This window comes from Pyrus communis, chromosome 10 (assembly GCF_041283825.1).
Source record: "Pyrus communis isolate YQ-2024b chromosome 10, ASM4128382v1, whole genome shotgun sequence".
Lineage (NCBI taxonomy): Eukaryota > Viridiplantae > Streptophyta > Magnoliopsida > Rosales > Rosaceae > Pyrus > Pyrus communis.
The window spans coordinates 7,001,080-7,027,848 of NC_142574.1; the positions used below are offsets into that span (position 1 = coordinate 7,001,080).

General features: G+C 37.2%; 2 protein-coding genes across 2 annotated transcripts; both read left to right on the forward strand.

The window, feature by feature from the left end:
• Positions 1 to 12,533: 12,533 nt before the first annotated feature.
• Positions 12,534 to 17,434, forward strand: LOC137728080 (cyclase-associated protein 1). The gene is made up of 10 exons (XM_068466967.2): positions 12,534 to 13,008; positions 13,637 to 13,805; positions 13,898 to 13,962; positions 14,154 to 14,469; positions 14,538 to 14,685; positions 14,782 to 14,891; positions 15,068 to 15,123; positions 15,199 to 15,255; positions 15,541 to 15,684; positions 16,952 to 17,434. Exons 1-10 carry the CDS (start codon positions 12,733 to 12,735, stop codon positions 17,039 to 17,041), a joined length of 1,431 nt encoding a protein of 476 aa, XP_068323068.1. The 5' UTR covers positions 12,534 to 12,732; the 3' UTR covers positions 17,042 to 17,434.
• Positions 17,435 to 21,627: 4,193 nt separating this feature from the next.
• Positions 21,628 to 25,910, forward strand: LOC137729037 (glucan endo-1,3-beta-glucosidase 7). The gene is made up of 5 exons (XM_068467858.2): positions 21,628 to 21,967; positions 22,171 to 22,835; positions 24,526 to 24,849; positions 25,066 to 25,348; positions 25,646 to 25,910. The coding sequence occupies exons 1-5, from the start codon at positions 21,898 to 21,900 to the stop codon at positions 25,681 to 25,683; spliced, it is 1,380 nt and encodes a 459-aa protein (XP_068323959.2). The 5' UTR covers positions 21,628 to 21,897; the 3' UTR covers positions 25,684 to 25,910.
• Positions 25,911 to 26,769: the final 859 nt, after the last annotated feature.

The window sequence follows — 26,769 nt, forward strand, 5'->3', positions numbered from 1 at the left end:
ACCATTTGACTCAAAAGTTAAAAATACGATGTCATTTTATGTGGTATTAAATTTGCATGAGGAGGAAAATTAGTCTGGCACCAACATCTTACGGAATACCTCTTACGTTAAAATAATAATAGACATCGTATCCTTGGAAAACTATATGTGCATACATGTGTGGTATGTGCATTATATATGTACGCAAGCTTGACTAAAAACAATGTGGGGCTAACTAACCTTGAACTTAAAGGGCAGGTCAATGGCTTACTAATAATGAAACGTTTAGATTTCAATATTTTAATTTGGAAGTTAAATAAGGATTAAGCTTTACAGATCTAGCTTGATCTAATTTCGAACCAATCTTATCACAAATGTTTAGTAGTTATAAACTTTTCCAACCAATCTTAGGCTTTGTTTATTAGCTTTAAGTAGTTTTTGCTTGAAAGCTTGACTTTTTCATTTGATGGGTCTGAGTTTGAATTAAATTTGCAGACATGAGTTCAACTTGTAAATTATGGTAATTTGTGAAACTTTGTCGGTAGTATGGTTGATCATCAGTATCATTGATATTGTTCAAATTTAATCACCTATTACTAGGTGTTGGATTTTATCACACAAGATGCCTCACTGATATTATTAATTGTATATTATTGTCATATCACCGATGTGAGATCCTATTCTCCGACATGTTCCTCACGAGTGGCCTCACATGGGGTCATAAGGGAAACGAATCCCCACAACGGGAACTGGTCGAGTCATTACATCAAAGCTAACATAACTTTTCGAGAGCTCAGTCATCATGATAAAGTTTTAGAGAGATAGGTCGTGATCTACCACTAATGGCATCCATACTGTCCACTCTTAATCACACGTACAATCAATATGTGTGGTATTTTTATGCAAAAGGCCTTAGTGCAATTAGAAATTTAGAAGTGGAGCCAATTGATATTAAATGTTATTTGTTTTGTGAAATGGTTGATGTGGAACTTTTTGCTTTATTCAATATGCCCCCTCAAGTCGGACCACTTTGGAGTGGACCAAACGTAAAGCTACATCTCTCATGTTTGTAAGAGAACCCAATAATTTGGACTCAAATCTGAAAACTCGCTCTGATACCATGTTAAAGTTTCAAAGAGTCAGGACGCAATCCACCACTAATAGCATCAATATTGTCTCCACATAATCACCCATGCAATCAATAGGTATGAGATTTTTATGCAAAAGGGCTTGACACAATCAGAAGTGGAACCATTTGATATAAGTTGCGATTTGTTTTGTAAGATGGCCGACACGAGACTTTTTGCTTTTTTGAACACATCATTCATAGACTATAACCAACACAACTTGACAAGTGCCCAGTCATTCAATATCCTTAAACTAGAGATAATGCAAATTTTTTGAAAGCTCAACTTAAAGAGACAAATTCGAGCCTAGTAGATTGGGACCATGATTTACCGAAAGAATAGGCTGCTATGATACCATGATAAACTTTATAGGCTTAGCGTGGTCCATGAACAATATTATTGATATTGTTCTCTAACTTAACTACTTATTATTAGGTCACAATTTTATCACAAAATGCTTCAATGATATTAGGGGTGGAAACTCCTATATATTTATTATATATTATTTTGTCATATGATAGCGTTGTGAGATTCTATTCTCCAACTATGTCTCCACTTGCTTACATTCAATTTTGAATCTCTCTCCTCGTAAGTTAAAGCTAGTTTTCTCTAATTAATTTTAAACCCTTATATACCCTAATGATATATAAAATAAACAAAAAAAAAGGCAAATGGTCACTTGTAAACTTTCACATCCACAGTTACTTAGAAAGCATAAAGATATTTATATACCGATAGATGCGCATGGTATTCTGCATAGGAGTATAATATCCATACATTCCATTTTACTTTTCACACACCTTTCTAATTTTTTATCATCGGATCGGATGAATTAAGATCAACGGACAAAAATTAACAATGGGTGTGTGAGAAGTAATTTGGAGTGTGTGGATAGCACACCCCTTCTGCATACTGCAGATTTGGGTAGGTCTGTTTTGCACTTTGGAAGGCACACAAGACCAACTACTTGGGTTCTCTTTGTGGGATATGTTCATCAAGGTTTTCATATATTCTTAGGCATTACTTTTATATTAAAAGAAATAAATAAATAAATAAGAAATATATTATTTGAGGGAGGGTAACATCTCTTTGTCATTTCTCTACTTGGAAACCAAATATGCCAAAGTTTCAACTACTATATATTATATAGGTCACGACCAATGAACCCTATTTCGTGGCTTCGGTGGGTTGAGGTCGAACGTGACTGTCTAATGTAACTCACCACCTAAATTTATGTACATATATGTATGGCAAAGAGTAAAATCTTTAAGTTGTGAAGAAAAAAGAGCACTAGTTAGTTGGAGCTCTGAGTATTATATCACAGTTTGAAGAATATTAATTTGTCTTAAGCCATAGTCGAACTCAAATTATAGTTTTCTTCTTTGGCTAAAATCTTAAGGAATCTATTTGATCATTCTCCCAACACCACAAATTGTCAAATGGATGATATTATTAAAATCAAAGCTTAGCTTTTAGTCTAATAGTATTTTTCTTCTAAGTATTCGAAATGGTTTTAGGTTTGATGAATTTTTTCAATATAGGATGAGTATTGCGAGTGTTGGCCAATCAATAGTTGTACTTGTTTGGAAATACTTTTGAAATAATTAAAAGGCTTTCAGAATACCAAAAGGTGTTTCTAATCATGTTTGATAGAAAAAGTTAGAAGTGTTTTTTAGTTACGCACTCAAATGCTTTAAGGAGCACTTTTTGTTGGAAAATAAGATCTCATAATTGTCATATGACAAAATAATATACCATTAATCTATGTGAGTTTTTACATATAATTTCATCGATTTTTTTTGTGAAAAAACTCAATACCTAGTAAGTTATGACAATATTGGAGATGTTGGTGGTGGACCATGTTGGGCTTACAAAGTTTATCACTTTCATTTTTAGTAAAAAGTTCAGTCCACTTCTGATAGAAGCATTTTTACTGAAATGCATTTCAGTAGAAGCGGTTTTTTTTTTTTTTTTTAAAAGACAGTTCCAAACGAACCCTATTGAACAACCCAACACTCACATCCCGCAACTGTCCTGTAAATATTCTGTCTACATACTAGAAAAACTCAGTAAGGGCCATGGAGGGCAGAATAGGATCTAATGTTTCAATTACCAATTCAATCAACATTTATAAGTCTTTAAAAATGGGAAAAGTGCGCGGGCTTGTTGTAAATATTGTGGGAAATAGAGGTGATTTTAGGTCCGGGGTTTGAGTTTTCTGCCTCAAAGGAGCGTGGGTAGGGCCTTATAACTTATAAGCATTCAATATGTCATTTGAAAATTTCGTGAGTTGGAACAACTGAGATGTGAATGTGTTGGAAAAGTACTTCCTTTTAAAGGAGATCACGAGGGAACTGCTCATAATTGGTCGCGTGCTCATTCGTAAGACCATCTCCAACCAAAAGGTTCAGAGGGCCGAAAATAGTCTGAAAATCGTCTCTAATAGAAGGTTAGGCCAAAGGGCTCGTGGGCCCCACGGAATCTGAAAGGGCTAAAGGACCAGAGGGCTGGCCAGAATTTTTGCTTAAAACTGTCGGATTTCCTGTCGAATATAACCGACAGGAATAATTTTGTTTATCGCAATAGTGTCGATTGTAACTGACACAAATAGTAACGGTTACACAGGAATAATTTTGATTAATTGCAATCATGTCGGTTATAACCGACACGAATGGTATGAAAATTTTGAATACAACGGCTAGCTGAGTCAACTAGCCGTTGTATTGAATTTTTTTTTTCCCCTATCACTTCTATTTTACAAAACTAGGTGATTTCGGCGGAAGAGCTGGAAGAAAGCAATTAGGATTAGGTTTTGGGTTGTTTATGTTGTGGGCCAAAACTATGTTTTGGACTTTTGGGTTACTTTTGAGGTCCATTATTTTGTTTGCGTGGATAATGTTTTTGGACGTCTAATTATTTACTATGTTAGTTTTGCTAATGAAGTAACCTTCGATAAAAGAAATTAAAAAAAAAGTTTCGTAGGCTTTCATTTGATTTGCATGGTAATATAATCCATAGAACATTCAGCTAGTAATGTTTTTATTTATTTACTCTTTTAAATAATTGTTTCAGCATTTTAATTTAACAAAGAAAAATCGAATCAGGCATCCTTTATCTTGTTAATAGTTTTTAAAATAGTTTTGTTTATGGTAGTTTAATTTATTTTTACAACATTTTAGTTTAAAAAAAATCCAGTTTAGACAACAAAAATTTTGTTTATAAAGTTAATTTGTGCAAGTGGTGCATTGATGGTCTTTCTCTCCCACTCATTTTGTCCCTTTTGCGTAGATGATAGCTTGGACTAAGAAAATAGTTAATTAGATATGGAATTGGATCCTCTCTTGAACTCAGGATGGGTGACACATCCCGATCAAAATCAGGGCATGCTGGCTATCACGTGGAAGTGACGTAACCATGTGCTCGAAAACCTAATGCAATCCGGGAGAAAATAACGCTACAAAAACACACCCGAAGGTGGTCCTACGCTGGTAATAATCTGTCAGATATGCCGGGGAAATCCTCAGGGAAGCCATCAAAAGTGCTAGCCAACTAGAACCTAGAGGGGCGCAAAACAGAAAGTGTGAGTGGGCAAAAACAAAGCTTTTCAAAAACCATTTCATAAACAAGATTCTAACCCCTCGTCGTAAGACCTGTATACTTCCTAGAAAATATAATATAAATATATATAAATCATGCTCCGAAATATGCCATGTCAAATGTCTCTAAATAGAATTCAAGTGCTCAAGAATGTCAAATCAATGCCATGTAATCTGTCAGCCAGAGTCACATAACGTGACCTGTACGGCTGAATCTAGAGCTCAAATCTCCATCTCACTAACTATACCTGCACACGAGTCGGAACCACCTAAAGTGGTATGTACGACAGGACTGGGTGTAATATAAGTACGCTCAAGTGTTACGATCACGTGAAGGCTGGGCGAATAATCGCGGGTCACCTACGAGTCGGAACCACCTAAAGTGGTCTGTACGACATGACTGTGCTCCTAACTTGGATCCAAGATGAGCGTGTGGTGCGGGAGGTGAACATCACGTGAATGACTGAGCCCAACTCTGGGCAGGAGCACTAACACCGGGGTGCAGGTTATGAGCTCTCTATGCATCTCAACCACTACTGAATATAAACATAAACCATAACTTACCTGGTACTTACCTGTGCGTCCACAGCACCAATACACATATATATGCAACTAATAATGTGTAATTAAATGGCAAACAATAAGCATGGCGTATAAACGAATAAACGTTCCATTTCACTTTCTGGGAAAAGTATAAGTATATAGGTATATACGGAAAACCAAAAGCCCACTCACTGGTATGTAGAAGGGTCGTAAACCCCTTGCCTCGAGTGACCGCGCTCGTCCTCGGGATAGGTCTCACCTATATTCGAAACAACTATAAAAACGTTAATTTTAAAGCACATAACCAACCTTATGAAATAACTTCTCATACAATGCTCAAATGGGGTGTATGAATACACCAACGTGATCTACTCAACCTCAGGAACATCCCTATATTTTTAGAAAAAATTTCCACCGTCGCACTCGCCCCTACGCACAGGTACATGCTTGGCACACTGACGGCGTCAGTTAACGCCGTCAGGAATATTCCGTTAACTTTAATGGGTTCCGTTAACGCCGTTAGGAATATTTTGTCGTCTTCTCCGGCGAGGCTCCGGTGCTGGAAAACCGGGTAATTTTCAAAACCTTGTAACTTCTTCGTTTTTCAACCAAATTTCACAAAATTAGTACCAAAATGAAGCTTACAATGAGAGGAACAAATCCATACCACTTTCAAGTGCTAAAACACACGGAATCTCATTGGGAAAACACCACCAACTCCGGCCAACCTTGTAACTCACGATCCCGACGTCCAAAACCTTCAAACGAACCACCCCGAGCCTCCTAAGGACCTCACCAAGCTTCCTACAAGCTTGAAATTCCTAAAAACACAAGAATTAACGTGTGCATGAACAGTGACCAAATCGGGGTATCTCGAGTTTGACGTGAAAACGAAGGTATCCTTACCTGAAATGGGTATGGTTGAACTCCTACGGACCTCACGAGCACGAATATGTAATTAATTTCCTCGATCTGTGAAGGTTTGGTGTGTTTTTGGGTGTGTCCGTACGTGTGGGAATGGAAATGGGAGAGAGAGGGAAAGGGACAGGGCACGGGATAGGGAAAGGGTGAGGGGGTGTGGGGAAGTGTGTGCGATCCACAACCAGCCAAACCAAGCTCAAAAACAACCACACAACGAAACAAACATACTAAGGGCAAAACCGTCATTTCACCCCTACGGTTCGAAAATCCGGAACTGGCTGTCACAATAGGGATCCTCCTGAGCAGCTCATTCAGGCCGTTGAAATTTGATCTAATGGCTCCAAATAAGGGGCCCCTCTAAAAGTTATAATAATTGCAGCCGTTGAATCAAGTTTGAACGCCCCGAATGGGCTGCTCATGAGCATCCCCATCCGGAGCTTAGGAGAGGATCCAGTTCCATTAGATATATCAAACAAAAATGGCATGCATGACATTTTTCTCTAGGCCCACTAAGGTCTTTTTACCACCTACAAAAGTAAGAATAAAAACATTTACAAGAGAACAAGGTTGTTATAGTAAGAATGCTCATGCAAGGTTGTTCCACACAAGAATTGTTATAACAATTTATATTTAAAACAAATCCTTAATTAATTATTTAAAACAAAGTTTTGAAAAGATTGATTTTATGATTTAAAATATTAAAAACGAATTTAACAAAAACAATTTAAAAGATCGGCAAAAGAAAAATAACTAGGAAACCGTTTTGAAAATCAATTTATAAAAAAACAAAAAAAAAAACACTAGGGTTCCGTCAGCACCTTGACAATCCTACATAGTTCTCTCAATTACTTATGAGTTACCCAAAATATACATAGTTCTCTCAATTACTTATGAGTTACCCATGCATATTTTGATGGTTAGGTTTTCCTAAAATATGCTCTACTTAAACCTCCAATCTAAAATGTATATCATATATGCAACCTATCCAGACGTTCAAATCGAATGTGAACATGAAACACTCATTAAGTTTTATGAAAATCCTTTGAAAATTTATGCAACCCTTAAGACGTGGTGTTATTCATGCAACCACGTGGTGTTTATCCTAAGTGAAATTACACTTGTGGCGTCACCTTAGAAAAAGGGACTAGTTATGTATAATCATTATAAAAAATAAAAATATTACTGAAAAATTATTGAAAACACCTTGAAACATGAAAGCCTACCCAAGTTCTCCAAATTGATGTGTTGAGAACCCTAATGGCTAGTTAATTATTTATACTACTACACAATAAAATCCTTTTTAGAAAATGCCTTCTAAAAACTAGGAAACAAAATATGTTAAAGTAAACTAGGAAACGTAATCCTTAGTTGGAAAGGAGAATCTGCCAGCAGACAAAAAGCCTAAAAAGACACCATCTTGGACCCCAAAAAGCCCAAATAAGCCTAAAACATCACTTTGACAGCTTTGCCTGGTGCTCCCTTATTTCATTGCCATGAATAAATTGCTTGGTACAAAATTCTGAAAATGTGACACAAACAAGTTGAAAACTCACAAACGCCCTCCAATTGGAATCATTTCAAAATTCAACTGTTTGACCACTTTTTGCTTAAAAGGAAGTCACAAGTCCTACATTGGAAATATGCTTTAAAGTATCAAAATTTACACAAAATAATCAGTAAACTAATAATAAAATTTGGGTAAAGAAAAAAAAAATACCAACTTACCAACTCATCAAGAAGTTAGTATAGTTGATTTTCTCTTTCTTAATTTGAAATTGTTATAGAATTTAAAAAATTAAGTAAAATCTCTTAAGTTGCTTGTACAAATTGGATTTCTCACTTGCCACGTCAGCATGCCCATGCATACCACTCATACGTAGTCGCATCTCAACATAAACAGATACAAACCGATTAGCGTACACATATTACACTGAAATTGAAGTTTTTTAGAGCATATATATATATATATATATATATGAGTTTTGCATTAGTTTAACATGATTTCCTTTACGGCTTTACTATTCATGCTTTGTTCATTTACCTATTTGTTTAAGCAACTCATGTCTATATATGTTCACACGCACACACCAAAAGCGCTTAAGCACTGACAAGTTAGTAAAATGTTGTGTTTAATTTATTCATTGCAATTGAAAGGTGTGTAAAAGTGCAACTTCTAGATGAAACAGTAACAAAATTAAATGAATGTGTACTGTAATTGGCCTAGACCAATAAAATTTTGAAAAGAGAAACATAAGATGCTATTGAGGTTAGGCCTAAACTGCTAAACTCCACCAGCCAAGACACCCAATATGGATTGGATTGCTTTGATTTTTCTCAAACACCGCTGCTTACCGATTGTGTTGTGAGTAAGAAATAGATTCAAACCAGATAACGTCCAATTTCCCCCAACATTTTCAACTCTATTCATTCTTTTTTGGACTTTGATCATAAATGGTTTCTGAAATAACCTAATTCCTTATTTTGGCATTTGAAATTGAAAACTGATCAATGTCGTCCTTGAAATTTGGCATTCATGTCGTCCTTGTCATCTAATTTCGTTAATTATACTATTAGTTTATGACGTGGTATACATGGGGTCCCATACAACTAGTGATGAGGAGTCAAATTTCAGGGACGATATTAATCGATTTTCAATTTCAATGACCAAAGTGAGAAGTTAGGATAATTTTAAGAATCATTGGTGATTAAAAAAAATAAAAAATAAAGCTTCTTTTATAATTTTATCATTTTTAATCGATCTTTATTATATTTATATCCCAGTACTTTTGAATCTATTTTGCAGATTCTATTTTCCGAGATTGAAAATGGAAGGACAAAGTTATGTTTAGTGAAGTCAGCATTGTGCTCCACCTATATTTGAATCTCTCTTTGTGCAATTTAATTAAGTTTAATGTATTCTGATGTAAAACAAAATAAAAAAGGAAGACCAAACCCTACCTGGAACCCCGTGCCTTCTTCTCTCGCCCAAAAAACTAGAATTGGAAACCTCATCGCTGCCGCCCCTTGCTCCGGCTTGGGGTTGGCATCAACCTGCCTCTCATCATTTTCTAACCCTTCCTTTTCTTCCCCTTCCATTTTCACCCTCTGAATCTTTTCTCTTCCCACACCATCCCTGTCTTTTCTCCCTCATTTTTATTCCATTTCCAGTCTGCTCCCCTCCCCCCTTCTCTCTCATCCCTCCCTCCTGCTACCTCCTCTTATCCACCACTTCTCTCCCGTTTTCCCCTCCCTTCCCCCTTCTCTCTTCCTTTTATTTTCCCTTCCCTCCCCTTTTATTTTCCCTTATTGCTTCCTGTATTTTGGTCCATCTCGTTCAAGATGGTAGCTTGCCCTATCTCCCCAAACATGGTGGCCTGCCCCATCCCTTACTTCCACCTGTAACACAAATGTGCCAGCACCCAGTACATTTATCCACTAAGTGAACAATGATAGACCCCAGTAAACAGTAATAGACCAAATGTATATCCACCCCTAAATAAAAAATAGCCTAATCAATTTTATTAAAATATTATTATTGTTATTATAAAATAATAAAAATAATAAATTTATTTAAAAAAAAAAAGATAAGTCAAGAACATCCACTGTTCCACTAGAACCCTCTATACTCTCCCTCTACATCCCCAACCGGCTCTCTTGCTCTCTCTCTCTTTTCCTCTCTCTATCTATTTTCTCTCCCTATCTCTCTCTTTTCCAGTTCACTCCCGTGAGCTCTCCTTCTCCTTCCTCTTCAAAACCTTCAACAAATCAAACACAAAATATTATTTTTGTAATCCCTAGAGCTCAAGGAACCCAACCATGCCCTTGCATGTGGCATCGGTGCATGGTGCAAGTTCCTACCATTGAAGCCGAGAGCTTGAGCTCTCAATCTCTAACCCAGGTGATGCTTCTATCACTGTATTGTGTTCTTGAGCTTTAAATCATGTTGTGTTGCAATTTTTGTGGTTAATTCGAGGGCTTAGTTCCCTGCATGTGATTTCAACAAAGGAAAACGGACAACTCTGACGAGTTCAAGGTCCAATCTCGGTGAAATCTCTTGCATTTCACCTGGGTAAGTTCTCAATCCTATTCTTATGGTTTCTAACATATAAATCATGTTGGAAACCTTTGTATTGATGCAAACATGATGTCGGTGCATTTTTTTAAATTTTCTGGCGAACTTGGGCCATCACTTTCAGGCCATTTGCCTTTTCCCTCCATGGCTCCTTCCATCCTTAACGTTAGCATGGAGTCATACAGGCCGGTCCCAAGGTTTGTCAAGGCTGGGTGCCAGGCAATCCCGTGGGCTGGAGAGACTTCCCTAAGTGCCGGGCCATTTTTTTGGTTGTGTGCCGGCCTATCCCACCCCCGGTGGAAGTGCTCTCATATGGTGGTGTGCTTCAATATCTAAGTATCGATCTTTGTGGGCTTTAGAAACTTTTCAATACGGAAACTTTATTTGCCATATTTTGGTTATCTTTTAATTTCTCCCTTTTTATGTAACAAATTTTCATTAGCCCCAAATAAACCTCAAATCCCTAATCCAAACTACAGATCCAACCCTCTATCTTTTGTCATCAATTTGCCCACTTTCGATTGAGGAGTCCAATTGTGCTTATGTGTCGCTGCACATCTTAAGGGGGAATCGTTGCTCATTCAGGTGAAGGCGTGCAAAACCAAGACCTTGATTTTGGAGCTAAGCTCTGCGCCGCCTCCTTCGATGGTTTTGAATTCATGTCCTACTTTGTTGATGTTGAACTATGTTCTTGCTGGTCCCAGACGATGAATATAGTTGTGATTTGGCTGCTTCTTTCGGTTTGGATGTTAATTAGTGATAAATTTCAATTTTGCTTGAGGAATTTGGATGGTGTATGTTGGTGGTTTAGCTTTGTTTATTATTTAGGCTATTGAAGGTCCTTGTATGGCATGATGTAGTGATGAACAAGTGTTACTTTATGGTGCAGAATTGGTGGTGTGATTTGTCGGTTACTTCTGGTTCCCAGGTAGCTGTGGCGGGTCATCTAGCACCTAGGCTTTTCTTACTAGCCAACTTTGGCTTTAGGTCGAGGACTAATCTTCTTGGGCTTCATGTACTATTTTGTCATGCTTTGTTTGCATAAGTGGCGTCTTCTTTCTGTATGTCGATTCCTTCTAAGGCTATGTACGATGTAATTCATCTATCTGGACTTCATTTTAATGATTATTACGCACCCTTGACCTCAAAAAAAAAAAAAAAAAAAAAAACTTGTACCGAAATCAAAAGTAGAAGAAAGAAAACCTTCTCTTTCCTAAAAACTTTTTCCAATTTTGTTTTCTAGTCAAAGCATTGTCATTTGAACAAAAACTATTGAGTTGCTGAAGAAAAATTTAGAGAGTGAAAGTAGGAGAGGGACGGCAAGAGATAGAGAAAAGAGAGAGCTTAGCGTTTCTATTCACTCATGCTCCTTGTTAGCTTTATATCTTTGTTTACACTAGTTAGGTGGGCTTTACTTGTCTCACAAGTAATGCAAGTCATAAAGGGATTAGATATCCTTTATTCCTATTGAAATCTATTTTTATATTTACATAATCACATTCTTAAACAATATTAACTACAACACGCCCCCTTGAGTGTGTAAAGCTTAAAAATTAGTCGCATCGGGTATTCTCGGATGATTGTTGAAGTCTTCGATTGGCATATACAATTACACACACGAATCTAGATTAAGATTGCATTAAGGAAACATAAACTCAAAAACTATTGATAAAGGTTAAACCTAAAGCGGGACAAACCAAAGTCTCAGATAAAAAGCTGAGAAGTGCAAGGTCTAAGTTTGAGGAAATCAAACGACGCTCAACGTTACCAACCTAGGTTAGGTGCCCAACTAAATCTTCTCAGGTTAGCAAAACTCAGTGGGATAAATGCTCCTCAACTAAGGGAACTAAAGTATATTAAGCTTAACTTGGTATCTACTAGATATTCCCCCTAAGTTCGACAAAACTCCTTAATTAGGCTGCAATCAGTATAAATCGGACGAGTTAGGCATTCTAGTTCCTCGAGCAAGTATCTGAAAACTGGATCTCTGTAATGACTAGGTGAAGAGACCGACGAGATTGTCTTAGGAATAGAAATTTCTTGATAAAGAATCTATAAAGAATCCCACTTTAAATTTTGTATTGAAATTGATGATGGGATGAGAATGTCGAGTGCCTACCGAGTCTTTCTAACTCGCTTTGCAATCGAATTCTCTCCCTAACAATGTTAACAACAACAAAAAGTAATTAGAGGTGATCCACAACAACGCACGAACAAACGGCCATGATTCGCTCCACTTCCGCCACGTGTCCCCACGTCTCACTTGAACTTGAAGGCTTGAAGCCCCAAAGAATCGGGAAGGTTGGATTAACACCCGCCAAATCAAAATTCCCCCTTCACCCTTCACCCTTCACCCTTCAGCGTCAGAAAATAAGAAAAATCCCAAAAAATTCCGAAAATAAAGAAAAAAGCGCCAAATAATCGCATCTAATCTAACCGTAGAGAGAGAAAGACAGGGAGTGTGGAAGAGAGAGTGCGGTTGAGGTTTGTGGCTATGGAGGAGAAGCTGATACTGAGGCTGGAATCGGCTGTGTCGCGCTTAGAGGAGCTGTCGCTGTCCGGTGGTGGACGGTCGGCGACAGCCCGGGGTTTCGAGGATGCGCCGCTGGATCCGTCGATTGTGGCTTATGAGGATCTGATTGGGCAGTACCTGGGTAGGGTTTCGGCCGCAGCTGAGAAGATTGGGGGGCAGGTGCTGGACATCACCAAGGTTCTCCAGCAAGCTTTTTCTACTCAGAAGGACCTGCTTATCCAGGTTAAGCAAACTCAGGTCAGTCTCGCTTGTGATGCCCTTGTGTTTTTGGGATTTTCTTTTTCGTTTTTTATTGTTTGGTTTCATTGGGTGTTGAAAGTTTCGGATTTATAAATGTAAAATGAGATGAGGTTAAGAAACAGTGTATTTGATGCTAGATGTTGTTAATCGGGTCGTAAATGTGATTGATTTTGTAAAGGACATTGAATGAGATGTGCTGTCTTGTTGGGTTTGGATCCGATGTTTATGTACTTTTTTCAATATCAAATAAGAATAATTAAAAGTTACAAGCTTTTGAAAGATGGAATCAACATTTGGTTGCCTTACCATAGCAAATTAACAATGAAATGTTAGCGGAAAATCACGAAAAGATCAACCGGTAAAGGAATCTGTAAGGGTATATCGCACTCGTGCTTTCCTTTTCTCTTTCTCAAAATACTTTTGCACAATGAAATTTTCTGTTCAGAATTTAGTGTTGCTATCTTTTGGGGGTAGTTTGAAGGATTGATGATGCTATTCTGTAGATATTTTTAGTGTTGATAGTAGCAGGAGTGAGAGAGTTTACTTAGTTTAACCGCACCATATCTTGTAAGTTTGCTGGTGAAATGAAATAATTATGTTAATTGGATTGTTCTGTGTTTTGCAGAAACCTGACAATGCAGGGTTAGCTGAGTTTCTGAAACCACTGAACGAGGCCATCACAAAGGCAAATTCTTTGACCGAAGGGCGGCGATCTGATTTTTTTAATCACTTGAAGACTGCTGCTGACAGTCTCTCAGCTTTGGTATGGATTGCATATACAGGGAAGGAATGTGGTAAGGAAAATAAATCGGTGCTATATTGCATTACTAACAGATGAAAATTCATTTATGTTTCCAATGCCTTATTGTGCTTTGTCTCTTTCAAGGTATGAGCATGCCTATTGCACATGTCGAAGAAAGTTGGCAGATGGCTGAATTCTACTGCAACAAGGTACTATGCACGTCTGTAAGAATCGGGTAATATATATAAAAGGAACTGCATGTCCTGGAATCACATGTTCTAATTGCACACAGGTCCTTTTTCTTGCAGTACTTATCAATTATCTCCAATTGTGTAATGATTGCATCAAAGTAAAGTTTTACAGTGAATGGGTGTTGACTCAGTAATTCATGATTATACAGATTCTTGTGGAGTATAAAACCAAAGACCCAAATCATTTAGAGTGGGCCAAAGCTCTCAAGGAACTGTATTTGCCTGGTTTAAGAGATTATGTTAAGAGTTTCTATCCGTTGGGTCCAGTTTGGAGTTCAACCGGAAAAGCTGTAACTGCTGCTTCTTCAAAACCAAAAGCTCCTGCACCAGGTGCCCCTGCTCCTCCACCTCCTCCATCAGCATCACTCTTTAGCTCCGAAACTTCACAGGCTTCATCATCTCGCCCCAAAGAAGGGATGGCAGCTGTTTTCCAAGAGATTAATTCTGGAAAGCCAGTGACTTCAGGTAATTTTTATTCTTGTCATTCAATTGTACATGTTGGACAGTGCTGATTTGGTTTTTGTGTCCCCTAGGTCTGAGAAAGGTGACAGCTGATATGAAGACAAAGAATCGTGCTGACAGAAGTGGCGTTGTTGGTACCCATGAGAAGGAAAGTCGTACGAGTTCACCTGCTGTTGCTAAAGTAGGACCACCAAAGTTTGAGCTCCAAATGGGTCGCAAGTGAGTACATATGATCATTCTACTATGTTTAAAACTTCATGTGAGGGAGTAAAAGCAGTAAGTGATTTTGTTTTTTGTCATGTTATGCCCTGGCAGGTGGGTTGTTGAGAATCAGATTGTGAAGAAAGATTTGGTTATTAGTGAATGTGATTCAAAACAGTCTGTATATATTTTTGGGTGCAAAGATTCTGTTCTTCAAATTCAAGGTACTTTAACAGTAAGAAAAACTTTATTTTCAATTGTATAAACATATTAAACGTTAAATTGCCTTTCCTTACAAACTTTTATGTCATATGTAAATAGGTAGCTGTCAGGTTTAAGAAAGTAGTAGGGTCATTGTACGAAAATCATGTGAACTTACAATTATTTGCACAATGTGCAGGGAAAGTAAACAACATTACCATTGACAAATGTGCTAACATGGGAGTCCTGTTTACGGTTAGTGTAAGATTAGTAATGAAGCAATTCATATTGATGTGTCTGTGCTAATTGTGTGTTCTCTTGTGAACAAAGGATGTTGTGGCTGCTTGTGAGATCGTAAATTGCAACCGTGTTGAGGTGCAATGCCAGGTTAGAATTCATCTCATGAAACTTTCAGCGATTTTAAGACATGAAGGTGGATGTTTCCAGGGTTGCCAATCATAATTCTATGCGGTAGCTTCATTTATAATGCTATATAAAACCACTGTATGATCTTAGCTATAAAGCCTATATGCAATTTGACTCTAGGACATGAAAATTGAATTTTGGCAACATTTATCATCCCAAATATCACCATTCAGTGGCTTCTTATATGGTGATATATAAAATCATCTTGTGATCTTTGTTATATTCATTCATCGTATGCTATTCCAGGGCTCCGCTCCTACAGTTTCAGTGGACAACACAACTGGCTGTCAATTTTATTTGAGCAAAGATGCTCTGGGGGCATCTATAACAACTGCTAAGTCCAGTGAGGTCAATATATTGGTACCCAGTTCTGGAGCTGATGGTGATTGGGTATGCTCCATGTTTGTCTTTTATTTTATATTTATTTGATTCTTTTCAAGACTTGCTTGATTGTTCTTCCCTGCAACTTCCAAGTTATCTTGGAATGCAAGCTAGGTGTTTAGATGGTTCTATGATAAATAATTGGCCTACGACACAGTAAACTTGTTAGGTCTGGGGAGCATATCCACATGTTATTTGTAGAGATGGTTCAAATTTTACGTTTACTAAATGCATTGCTGAAGTAGCTTGTTAATCCATTACTGACTATATTACCCAGGTTGTACACGATTCTGCTTGAAATTAATTTTTGTTTTTCTTCTAAACGAATACGATATTGAGATTTTTTTCCGGGGCGCGATTGGTTTCTAAGATCGTTTCCGGCTCTAGGCTTTTTACTAGTTGGTCCCGGTAAAGCCCCCAGACCACAGATTTTTCTGAAACAAGGCCCTCTGTAACGTGACATAAAGACTCCTTATTTTTTATGAAATTTCATAAAACAAAATTAAAACTAAACGAAAATATGATAAATTAATCGAAATTTACTGAAGTATTGTATTACAAAGAATAATTAGAGGAATTGTATCAATATCCGGACCTTATTGTATATAAATAATACACGATTCTGCTTGAAATGTAAGCTACCTTTTTATATTCAATGTAAAAAGCGGAGTATGCAACAGTTGGACAGTTGTCCTTTAGTTGCCTGAAAGCTTTTTTCATCGCTTATGTAGAATGTAGATGCTCAATATTTGAAGTACTAGTGTTTTTCAAATCCTGTTTAAATATTTCCAGCCACTTCGCCAGTAACTTAGATGGGAACATGGGATTTAGGGTTAGTTGGTTCACGTAATTAATGCTAGGAATACTATGTTCTTTTAGTTGGATGATGATATTGGTTTGCAATGCCTTGTTGTATGAGCAATGGCAGGCTTGTACAGAAGAGCCTTAAGACGCAAGCCTATCTGTTGGTACCCTATGATATTTAGGTTTAGGTTTTGTAGGTTAGTATTTGTTGCCTATGATATTTTAACTTACCAGTACACCAAAAGCTTTTGGGTACATACTCTCGTTATCTCTTATCTTGCTCCCATGAAGCTGATACTTCCTTTCACTCCATTAAATCTATTTTTTCACTTTCTACTCTCTTTATTTGGAGTATGATATAATAAGGGGTTGCAACCGTTGCATGTACTTTCTGACTGTTAGGATCCTTCCTAAATTCATGCATTACTAAACGTTACGTGATTTCTTGAGTTTATCACTTTTTATCTTGCAGGCGGAGCATGCTTTGCCGGAACAGTTTATTCATATGTTTAAGGACGGTCGCTTTGAAACTACTCCAGTCTCTCACTCAGCCGGAGGGTAATTTGGACTCTTTTTATACCAATTATCTCGTACTTGAAGAAGAAAATACTAGGATGGATTGAGGATTGGCTTTTTTATTATTCTTCTTTCTACTTTCTCCTTTGTTCAATTGCTTTCATTTTATAAGGGTGACACATTCCCAGCCTTGTGGGTTATGCTCTTATCAATCTCACCGGTGGTTTGTCGGATTATCAAACCAGGTGATTGATTTACATGTCTCATGGAAAATGAGATTCTTTTGCATGATTGTTTTTGGAAGATTGTTTCTAGATGAGTGTTGTAGCGATGTTTTTTCGCAATTGCGAGTGAGCTGGAATTAGCACTTTTGCTCTTGTAATACATTATCTCAATCTTTTTGTTCTTGATCATATATTTGTAGTCACTTTCTACATTATTTTGAGATGTGTTTGGCTGTACTTTCTAAATAGTTACGTTTCTTTAAGCTTAAATTGCACTAGTTGTCCTATGGATGACAATTCTAACCGTTAAACCCAATAACTGTAGATAACCGTCCGAATGGATTAAATTTGGATATGAAAATTCGGGTTTGGTATGGATATGGGGAAAAACCGTGAACTTTATTTGGTTATGGTTTTGGATATCGTTATAGGGGTTTTCAATCCATATCCGTCTCCGAATCCGACCCAAATATATATATAATATAATTTTATTCAATTTATCGAACTCTCCCTATACTAATTCATTATGCATGCATCAAACCCTATACTATCTTTATTATGCACCAAACATCATGCATGGGGCATACCAACAACCTCATCAATTCAATACTCTTATTGTTATACTCAACTAAATTAATTCATTGAATCATTTTATATATCAATTATCAAATATTACAAGTTTATCAGATTCATTTCTCTTCAAGAGCCTCACTGTCAAGAAATTGGTGCATGTTATCATGAACAACTTCAAATATATTGTTAGTTTTTTGTAATTGGATGTTACTATTTAATGACGGAATTAGTATCTACTAAAATTTATAATGCGTCAATTGGATAAATATAATTTTTTTTTTTTGTTTTTTGACGAAGATGGATATAACCGATAGCCGATTGAAAATCCGTTACCCGGTGGATATGGTTATGGATAATCCCCGATGGTTAATTTGTGATTATGAATATGGTTAATTTTCATGGTTATGAGGATGAATATAGCATTTCCATCTCCAAACCGAACCGTTGCCATCTCTCCTTGTAATAAACTAGGATTTTAACTTTCATCTCTACAGTTTTGTCCTTTCAGTTTCGTTCTGATTTCACTTTCGTCCAATTCATTAGGTAAGTTCACGTTTCCCATTTGTGGACATATTCACATTTGAAAAATCTAAGCTGGATGAAATTTTTATTCATCTAACAGACTAGAGATTGCATAAAGTCCTCAAGTTTTTACGTGGCCTTGTCCATAACCATCCATTAGTGCAGACGTATTACAGCTACCAACTCACTGCAGTGCACTTCAAAGTCCTTCACCAAGTCTTCCATCAAGTCTTCCTTGAGCAAAGCTCAAAGTCCTTCACCAAGTCTTCCTTGAGCAAAGCTCAAAGTCCTTCACCAAGTCTTCCACCAAGTCTTCCTTGAGCAAAGCTCAAAGTCCTTCACCAAGTCTTCCTTGAGCAAAGCAAACCCCACAAGTTTGGGAGGTCCACTCGTTACACGTTACATCCAAGTTTGGGAGGTCCCCTCGTTACACGTTACATCCTTCCATTTCATCATATAACACACACAAACCTGAAACTCACTCTGTGTGTGTATCTGTCGGTTATACTCATCTAGGTTTGGTTCGTAGTATCTTAACACAGATAAACGTATTTTCATATGTCCATAAGTTTTTTTTTTTATATAGTGTATTCCAAAAAGCAGTTAGAAGAACAACCATCATTCTATCCATCGCCACCACTGGACATCAATGAGTTGGAAATGATTTAAATATACACTTTGAATTCTTTATTAAAAATCTACAAGTGCTTTAGTGTTTCTTGAAGAAGCATTTGGCAAATTCTTCTCCTAAAACCACTTGTATAAAGTACAGTTCTTCTACAAATTTCTATCAAACGCAATCATCATTTTTGGTTGCAGAAAACGCATTTAACCATTTTAAAAACAATCTCAAACATGTCCCTTTAGAGCACTTCCACCGAAGGCACATTAGGCCGGCACCCAGTTCAAGCAATATGGGGTCGTCATACTTTCGGTTACATTTTTATGAAATACTTCAATTTTAATATCTAATATCCTAGTGGACAAAGTATTGAGTTTCTACTTATGTGTTCCGGGTTCGAAACTCCCCTCACGCCTAAATTATCGCAATTCCAACAAAAATGTTTATGAACACAAGTCATGTAATTCAAATAGGGTTATATAAATGATAATATGTTTGCTGTTGTCCTGAATTTAAACACAAGAACTTTGCGGGTCTGCTAGTGCTAGTGCTAGTTTACCCCTCGGGGAAGTTTCTTTTTTCAGAAAGTTCCTTTGCATATTCGCGGCAAGTGTGAAAGAATGACTTTCTCGGCGACCAAAAAGTCCCTTTGCACTTGGAATTCCATGTTTCCACCGTCAGAGTAGGTGGGTTGATGACGATGAGATTCTCCAAAGGCAAGACCGACGAACACCCAGCCAAATCTGAAAGTCTAAACGCAACCGCGTGCGAAAACTCTAGTAATCTAAGGGCTGGTTGGTATTGTTGTGCTTTGAAAAAAAACTACTTCTGCTGTTCTGTGAGAATAAGCAGCTGTGAAATAAAGCAGCAGAGTGTTTGGTAAACTTTTTTGTAAAAGTGCTTTTGAAAAAAAAAAAGCAGTATTATAGTGTTTGGTAAACTTTTATGTAAAACAAATGTGAAAAAAAGCCGGTTTTTCAAAGCTGGGTTTTGCAGCTTCTTGTTTTTGGCTTTTTTTCACCCAAAACTGTGAAAAAAAGCTGAAGCTGAATGTTTACCAAACACAAAAACAGCTCTCAGCTTTTTTTGATACCAGTTTTTTTCAAAATCACTTCAGTACCAAACCAGACCTAATCCAACTACTTTCCAACATTTACTTTTTTAGAAACTTTTTTACAACGATCACTTAAAATGAAATTGTTATAAAAAAAACTCCGATAGTTAATTTTATAGAATCACTACTATTATTCCCAATTACCTAAATACAAGTATTGTCAATGAGCACAACACTAGTTTACCCACTCCTTAAACAAAAAAATTGCCAAACTCAAATCTAGAGATGGTCACCATATCTTGCCACATCAACAAACTAACAGAAAATCTAACAAAACTAGATGGCATGGATCAAGTTAATATTTTAGGTCAATTTTAAGGACGAAATTGATTGATTTTCAAAGTAAGTCCAGTGATGAGTTAGGTTAATTTTAGAGATTATTTGTGATAAAAACTCAAAATAAAGTAAAAACCTCATGTACTTACGGTTGAGAATGAATCTCACATTGATAGGAGGAATGATCTTGCATGGGCTTATAAGTAAGTTGGGTTAATGCCCATATTACCAATTGGTTTTATAGTGGAATCCCAACTTTCTTCTCTTACCCCGATGTCCTATCTCTCATTAGAAACGACTTCACCCAAGTACACCTTTATCTAGTTCAAGGGTTTGCTAAAATTGTTTCATTGAGTGAAGGTTTTAGCTTACACAATTTGACCTTATTCGATAAAAAAATTTAGTCAAGGTGGAAGTTGAGAGTTCCAGCCCTGTCAATCCCAAGAGAATATAATACTAATACCTAGTTTGGAATTGTTATGCTTTTTTCAAAATTGCTTCTGGTGTGCTATGATAATAAATAATTGTGAAAAAAGGTAAGTGTTTGATATACTATAGTAATAAAAGTGTTTTTAGCTAAAAAAAAAAAAAGTGTTAGAGATGGGGGTAGCATTGTCGATATGAAAGTTGCATTAATTGGTATTTGTTCACCCGCCTCCAATAGAACCCCAAAAAAAAAAAAAAAAAAAAAAAAGCTAAGGAGGAGTGCACAACGATTTTTTGGGAACGATAATAACAAACTCCCATGTTTTTATTCCAATGAGAATTTAAGGTTTTAACATTGAATCTAAATACAAGAATTTGGTTAAACATTTAGGCAGACCAAATATTTTAAACTAAATTTGCAAATTAAATACTATGGTTGTCAATAATTGGATTATTAATTAAATGTCAATTAACGTGCTTATTTCTTATTACTAACATATCATTTAACTTACAAATTTAAATTTAAATTTTAATGTTCCTAGCATTATCTTTATTCAGATATCAGCTATCAAAGTCGATTTCTTCTTGGAGTTAATAGTCATTAACCTTTTTTAGCCATTAAATTGAAGAAATAAACTTAGAAAGACAAGTTTAAAATTAAATAGAAAAGGCCAACAGAGAATGGTAGTGAGTTAAAACGAATTGCGAAAAGAGAAATATTAAGGAGATTTTTTAAAAAATAGGACTGTCCAAAGGTTATCCGTTACCTTATGTTTTTTACATAATATTTTATAATATTAGAATGAAAATTAACATTAACCATAAAGTATCAAAAAAATTTTATTTTAAGAGTATTTCCTTAACATTTCTGATGTGAAAAAACATTTGTTACTAAAAATTAACACGCTTTAACAAATATTTGGCATGCGTCAACGAGAAGACCGAGAGACAGGTGGGGTCCCATCGCACGTGAGCACTTGAGTGCAGCGTCAGCTTGCTTACTTTCTTACCGTTACCTCATCTGGTTTGTTTTGGGGTCTGAAGTCCGGTCCTTATATATTCCTCCGTCGTCTTCCACACTCTGCACAAAAGCAGCACACCGCTTCTCACCATTATCCATTCTGTCGACAGACCTGTCATCGTCCATGGCGTCGTCGCTTTCGCACTTCCCCATCCTCCTTGTCTTCCTCTTATTCACCGCTTTCCTTTCTGCAGGTACGTAATTACTTCTACTTTCCCGGAAAATAAAGGAAAAAGTGTCACTTTCCCGAGAAAATTATAAAAATTTGTTAAAGTTTTGCGTAATGAATTGATGAGAGCACAGTTATTAGCCGCTCGAATTCCACCTAACTTTCCCTTACTTACCTCATCTCGTAAGTAGGGAAAAACCCCACTGAAACGATTTGCTTTGATTGCAGACTCACAGTCCTTCATCGGCGTCAACTACGGCCAGGTCGCTGACAACCTCCCGCCGCCCTCCGATACGGCTAAACTCCTCCAGTCCACCGCCATCAAGCGCGTCCGTCTCTATGGCGCCGATCCGGCCATCATCAAGGCCCTCGCCGGCTCCGGCATCGCTATCGCCATTGGCACCTCGAACGGCGACCTCCCGGCCCTTGCCTCCGATCCCAACGCGGCGGCGCAGTGGGTGAATTCCAACGTCCTCCCCTTCTACCCCGCCAGTAAAATCGACCTCATCAATGTCGGCAACGAGGTCCTCCTATCCAACGACCAGGGACTCATCTCCCAGCTCCTTCCCGCCATGCGAAATGTCCAATCTGCCCTCTCCGCCGCCTCTCTCGGCGGAAAGGTCCGGGTCTCCACGGTGCACTCCATGGCCGTTTTGACCCAGTCCGACCCCCCATCTTCCGGTCTGTTCAACCCGGGATTCCAGGACGTTCTCAAGGGACTTCTCGCCTTCCAGAGGGACAATGGATCACCGTTTGCGGTCAACCCGTACCCATTTTTTGCTTACCAGAGCGACCCGAGGCCCGAAACGCTGGCGTTTTGCTTATTCCAACCCAACGCGGGACGAGTCGACTCGGGGAGCGGAGTCAAGTACATGAACATGTTCGATGCTCAGGTGAGCGTGTTTTACACGTTAGTGGGCCGGATTTGGGCTTTTTATTAAATGGATCTAGGCCCAGTTGAAAAATTGACCTGTGGGTCAACCGTCAACGGACTACAATTTGCGTCATATATTCACACGTTAGTCTTTAAATCATTAGTCCACGACATTGACGTAAGAGTTTAGAACTAATGGTTTTTTTTGGTAATTGGCGTTTGCCTTGCGGTTTGTTTGAGAAGCACTCATGCACATAAGCACTTTTGTTAGAAGCTAAAATCAATAGAAGGGTTTCATGTAGGTGCTTCTATGGAAAGCACGGATAAAGTTTTAAAAGTACTTTTATTATTTAGATGAGATTTTTTGTTATCTAAAAGACGTCGGTTGTTGTAGCCATTTCTAAATGCACTTCCAACCAAACACTTGGCAAATATGCACCCTTGCATGTGTTTAGAGTCAAGAGTAGATTAGAGAAAATTAGACAACGTGGGGTGTGAGGATTAGTTGAAAAAGAAGATGAAAGAAAATGTAGAATAAAGCAATTAATATAATATTACTATATCTTTAACTTTTAGCGATTTTACTTGAACATCTACGAGATTTCTAATTATAAACATAAAATTTAAATTTGACAGTTTATGTTGCACTTTGACTTTTTTTTTTAATTTTCCATCCAATATGTCAAATTAAATTATTATTTTATTACATTAAGCTATTATAATAAATGTTTTAAAACAATAAAATGCATTTTATAATCAATTCAAAAAAAAAAAAAAATGAAGTTGCAGTCAATTTTGGTAGCAGGGATGTGGGCTGTCAATCCATGTCATATCACATCAGATTTGGCTTTTTGATTTAAATACATTGTTGTTGCCTTTTTTTTTTATATTAATGCTGATTTGGATATTTTAACATCTCATTTGGAAATGCTCTTAGATTAATAAAAAGCATGGATAATAAGGTTTAGGTGTAGGAAATGAGGGTTTTTCGAAACCCCAATTTCAACGGTCATTTAATTAGCGTCATCCATGTTACACTTGTATTATTGTCCTTTGCTTTATCAAGGAAATGATGGGATCTTTGAAGTTACCTTCTATATGCAATTGATGCATGGTGACAATGTGACAGGCTGGCTAGTTGGCCCATCACAATAATTTTAGATGAGGCCATGATTTCTATTGGCTTTGGATTTAGTACAACGTATTTGAAAAAAAACCTAGACAAATTTTGTTGTTTCATAGAACCAAAATTTAATTTGGGACCACCATATAAAAGTATAAACCTCCTATTTCTTACTATAGGAGAAAATGTTAGTGAAACTTTAGTAGCAATGGGTTTTTCTCCCCGTAGATCCTTGAGATAGCATTCGAATCTTTTGCGGTCGGATGATCCTGTAAGACCTCAATCTTTTACCATTGTATCGCAATATCATAGGTCCTACCCATGTGAAAGATTTGGAAAGAAAATTGGAAAATGAAATTGAGTTTTGAACTATTTTCCTTTTGTTATCGTTAATCGAACGGAGTTTTTTTCTCTGTAGCTTAGTAAATGCATAACTTGTTTGAACTATGCGCATTGTTTTCTTTTCTTGCAATGATAATTTTAATGACAAGCTAACTAATTAAAGAGTTCCAATGGTTTAACCCTTATGCTTTTGAAGTCATTGATTGATGCAATAATATAAATGACGAAGTTTTACCATCTCTAGGTTGATGCTGTGCGGTCAGCCTTGAATGCAGTTGGATTCAAGGACATTGACATTTTGATCGCTGAGACTGGATGGCCATACCATGGAGATAGCAACGAAGTTGGAACTAGTGTGGAGAATGCAAAGGCGTATAATGGCAATTTGATTGCACACCTTAGATCCATGGTTGGGACTCCGTTGATGCCTGGAAAATCTGTGGAGACTTATATCTTCGCGCTCTATGATGAGGATTTGAAACCTGGTCCAGCCTTTGAGCGATCCTTTGGTCTGTTCAAGCCTGATCTAACTGCGACATATGAAGTTGGTCTCACAAAGAGTAGCCAGGTGACATATTTAAAACCTTCTAGCAAAATGTTCTCTTACCGCATCACTTTTATGTGTTATATTGTTGACTGCAAATCTAGATAATTCGTTATGTGGACCGTTCAATACGTATGAGAACATAACATGTCCTGTATTTGGCCGGACCTTATAATGCCTAATATTCTATGCTTTATAATACGCATGATTAGTTATAACCCTTGGATTTCTATCCTTCAGACTCCATCAACACCAACGGTGTCTCCTTCACCCAAGCCTACTTCAGCACAATGGTGTGTGCCCAAATCCGGCGTTTCTGATGCTCAATTGCAGGCAAATCTTGACTATGCTTGCGGCCATGGTATTGATTGCAGCGCAATCCAACCAGGAGGCGCCTGTTTCGACCCAAACACTGTTGCATCGCACGCTGCCTATGCCATGAATCTGTATTATCATACTGTTGGCACAGTTCCTCTGAATTGCGATTTCTCACAAACAGCGATGCTCACATCCTCAAATCCGAGTAAGTTTTCTTTAACATGAGCACATATCGAAATGGCCCATGTTTTCCATGATTAGGACACACTCAACATAAAAGGGTGATTTACTTTTTGGGATAATAATTCATTAAGTGACCGATTAGAAACATAAAAGTGTATAATCTTTTGACTTTTGTGGTGATAACCATTCTCTTTATAATCCAACACCTTTTGTAATGATTGCACTGCTAACTGTGGCATTTTTCTTTTCACGCTGTGAAAAAATGTCTACTTGATTTGTTTCGGAACTCTTGCTAATTAAGTCTGTGAATTGATTGCAGGTTATAATGCTTGCAGTTACACGGGTGGAAGTACATGACTACCTGTGGAAGCAGGGAAAGTTAATATTATATCGAATAACGGATTTGTTAAGGTTAGAAATCAATTGGATACAAGGAATAAGCTGTTGGTGTGCTTTTTTGTTGTTTTTAATTTATATATGTAGCCGTTTTGATTGTAAAGGTTCCTAGTTTTATTTGGGATATATATATTAAGTGTAAGAACTCTACCATAAGTGGGAATGCGAATGAACTAGTTCTTTCTCCAGATATTTGTTCCTAAACCTTGGTAAGAAGGTTTTGTTTTCTTGTATGTATTTGGTACAAAAGTGGAAATTTTGTGGGGTTTGTACCACTGGTCGACTCTCGGTATTCTCTTCTCTAGGCCTTATTTCGAATACAAATTTACGAGAATTTTCAAGTATTGATTGGATTGAGTGAGAGCTTTGTTCATGTTGAAGACTGCATCCGACTTTAGCAAACAATGTGGCTAGTGAAATCTTTGCGGGTGCCTTATTGAACTAGAAGTTGCCTAGTGGTAATGTTTTTCGGTCGCGTTGCTTACCTCTAACCGATAATTATTTAGCGGTATTTAAACTTTACTTTGTTGGAGGAGATCATGAGCTGAATTTCATAAAGAACAATCTTTTTCCTTGCTGAACAAGAAAGAAGCACACGACATGCAATGAAACTTCAATTCCCGATCCCAAAGTTATACTGCCATCGTTTATGCGCTTGAGTGAACGTCAACCGTTTTTTAACATCTTTAAGCAACTGTCAGCTGCCACAACCCCAAAATTTTACCCTCCTATTCAACCGAAATGATTGTGTGGCTATGCGCGCTCTCCCTCTCTCCAATCATTTTTAACGAGAGTGGGCAACATTTTTGTTATTGTTCAATTGATGGGCACCTGGCATTGTCAGCAGCAATGGTAGCCCAAGTAGCAATAGGAACTAGATTCCAACCTTTGATCGATGGACGTATCATATTTGCTTTTGCATTGTGAAGCAATTGCTCAAAAAACATGGGATGGGGCAGGGAAGTGGAGTATATATTTTTTTAATGCCTTACATAAAAATATATTTCGTTGAAAACTATTTTTAAAATAACTGAAAACGTTTTTATT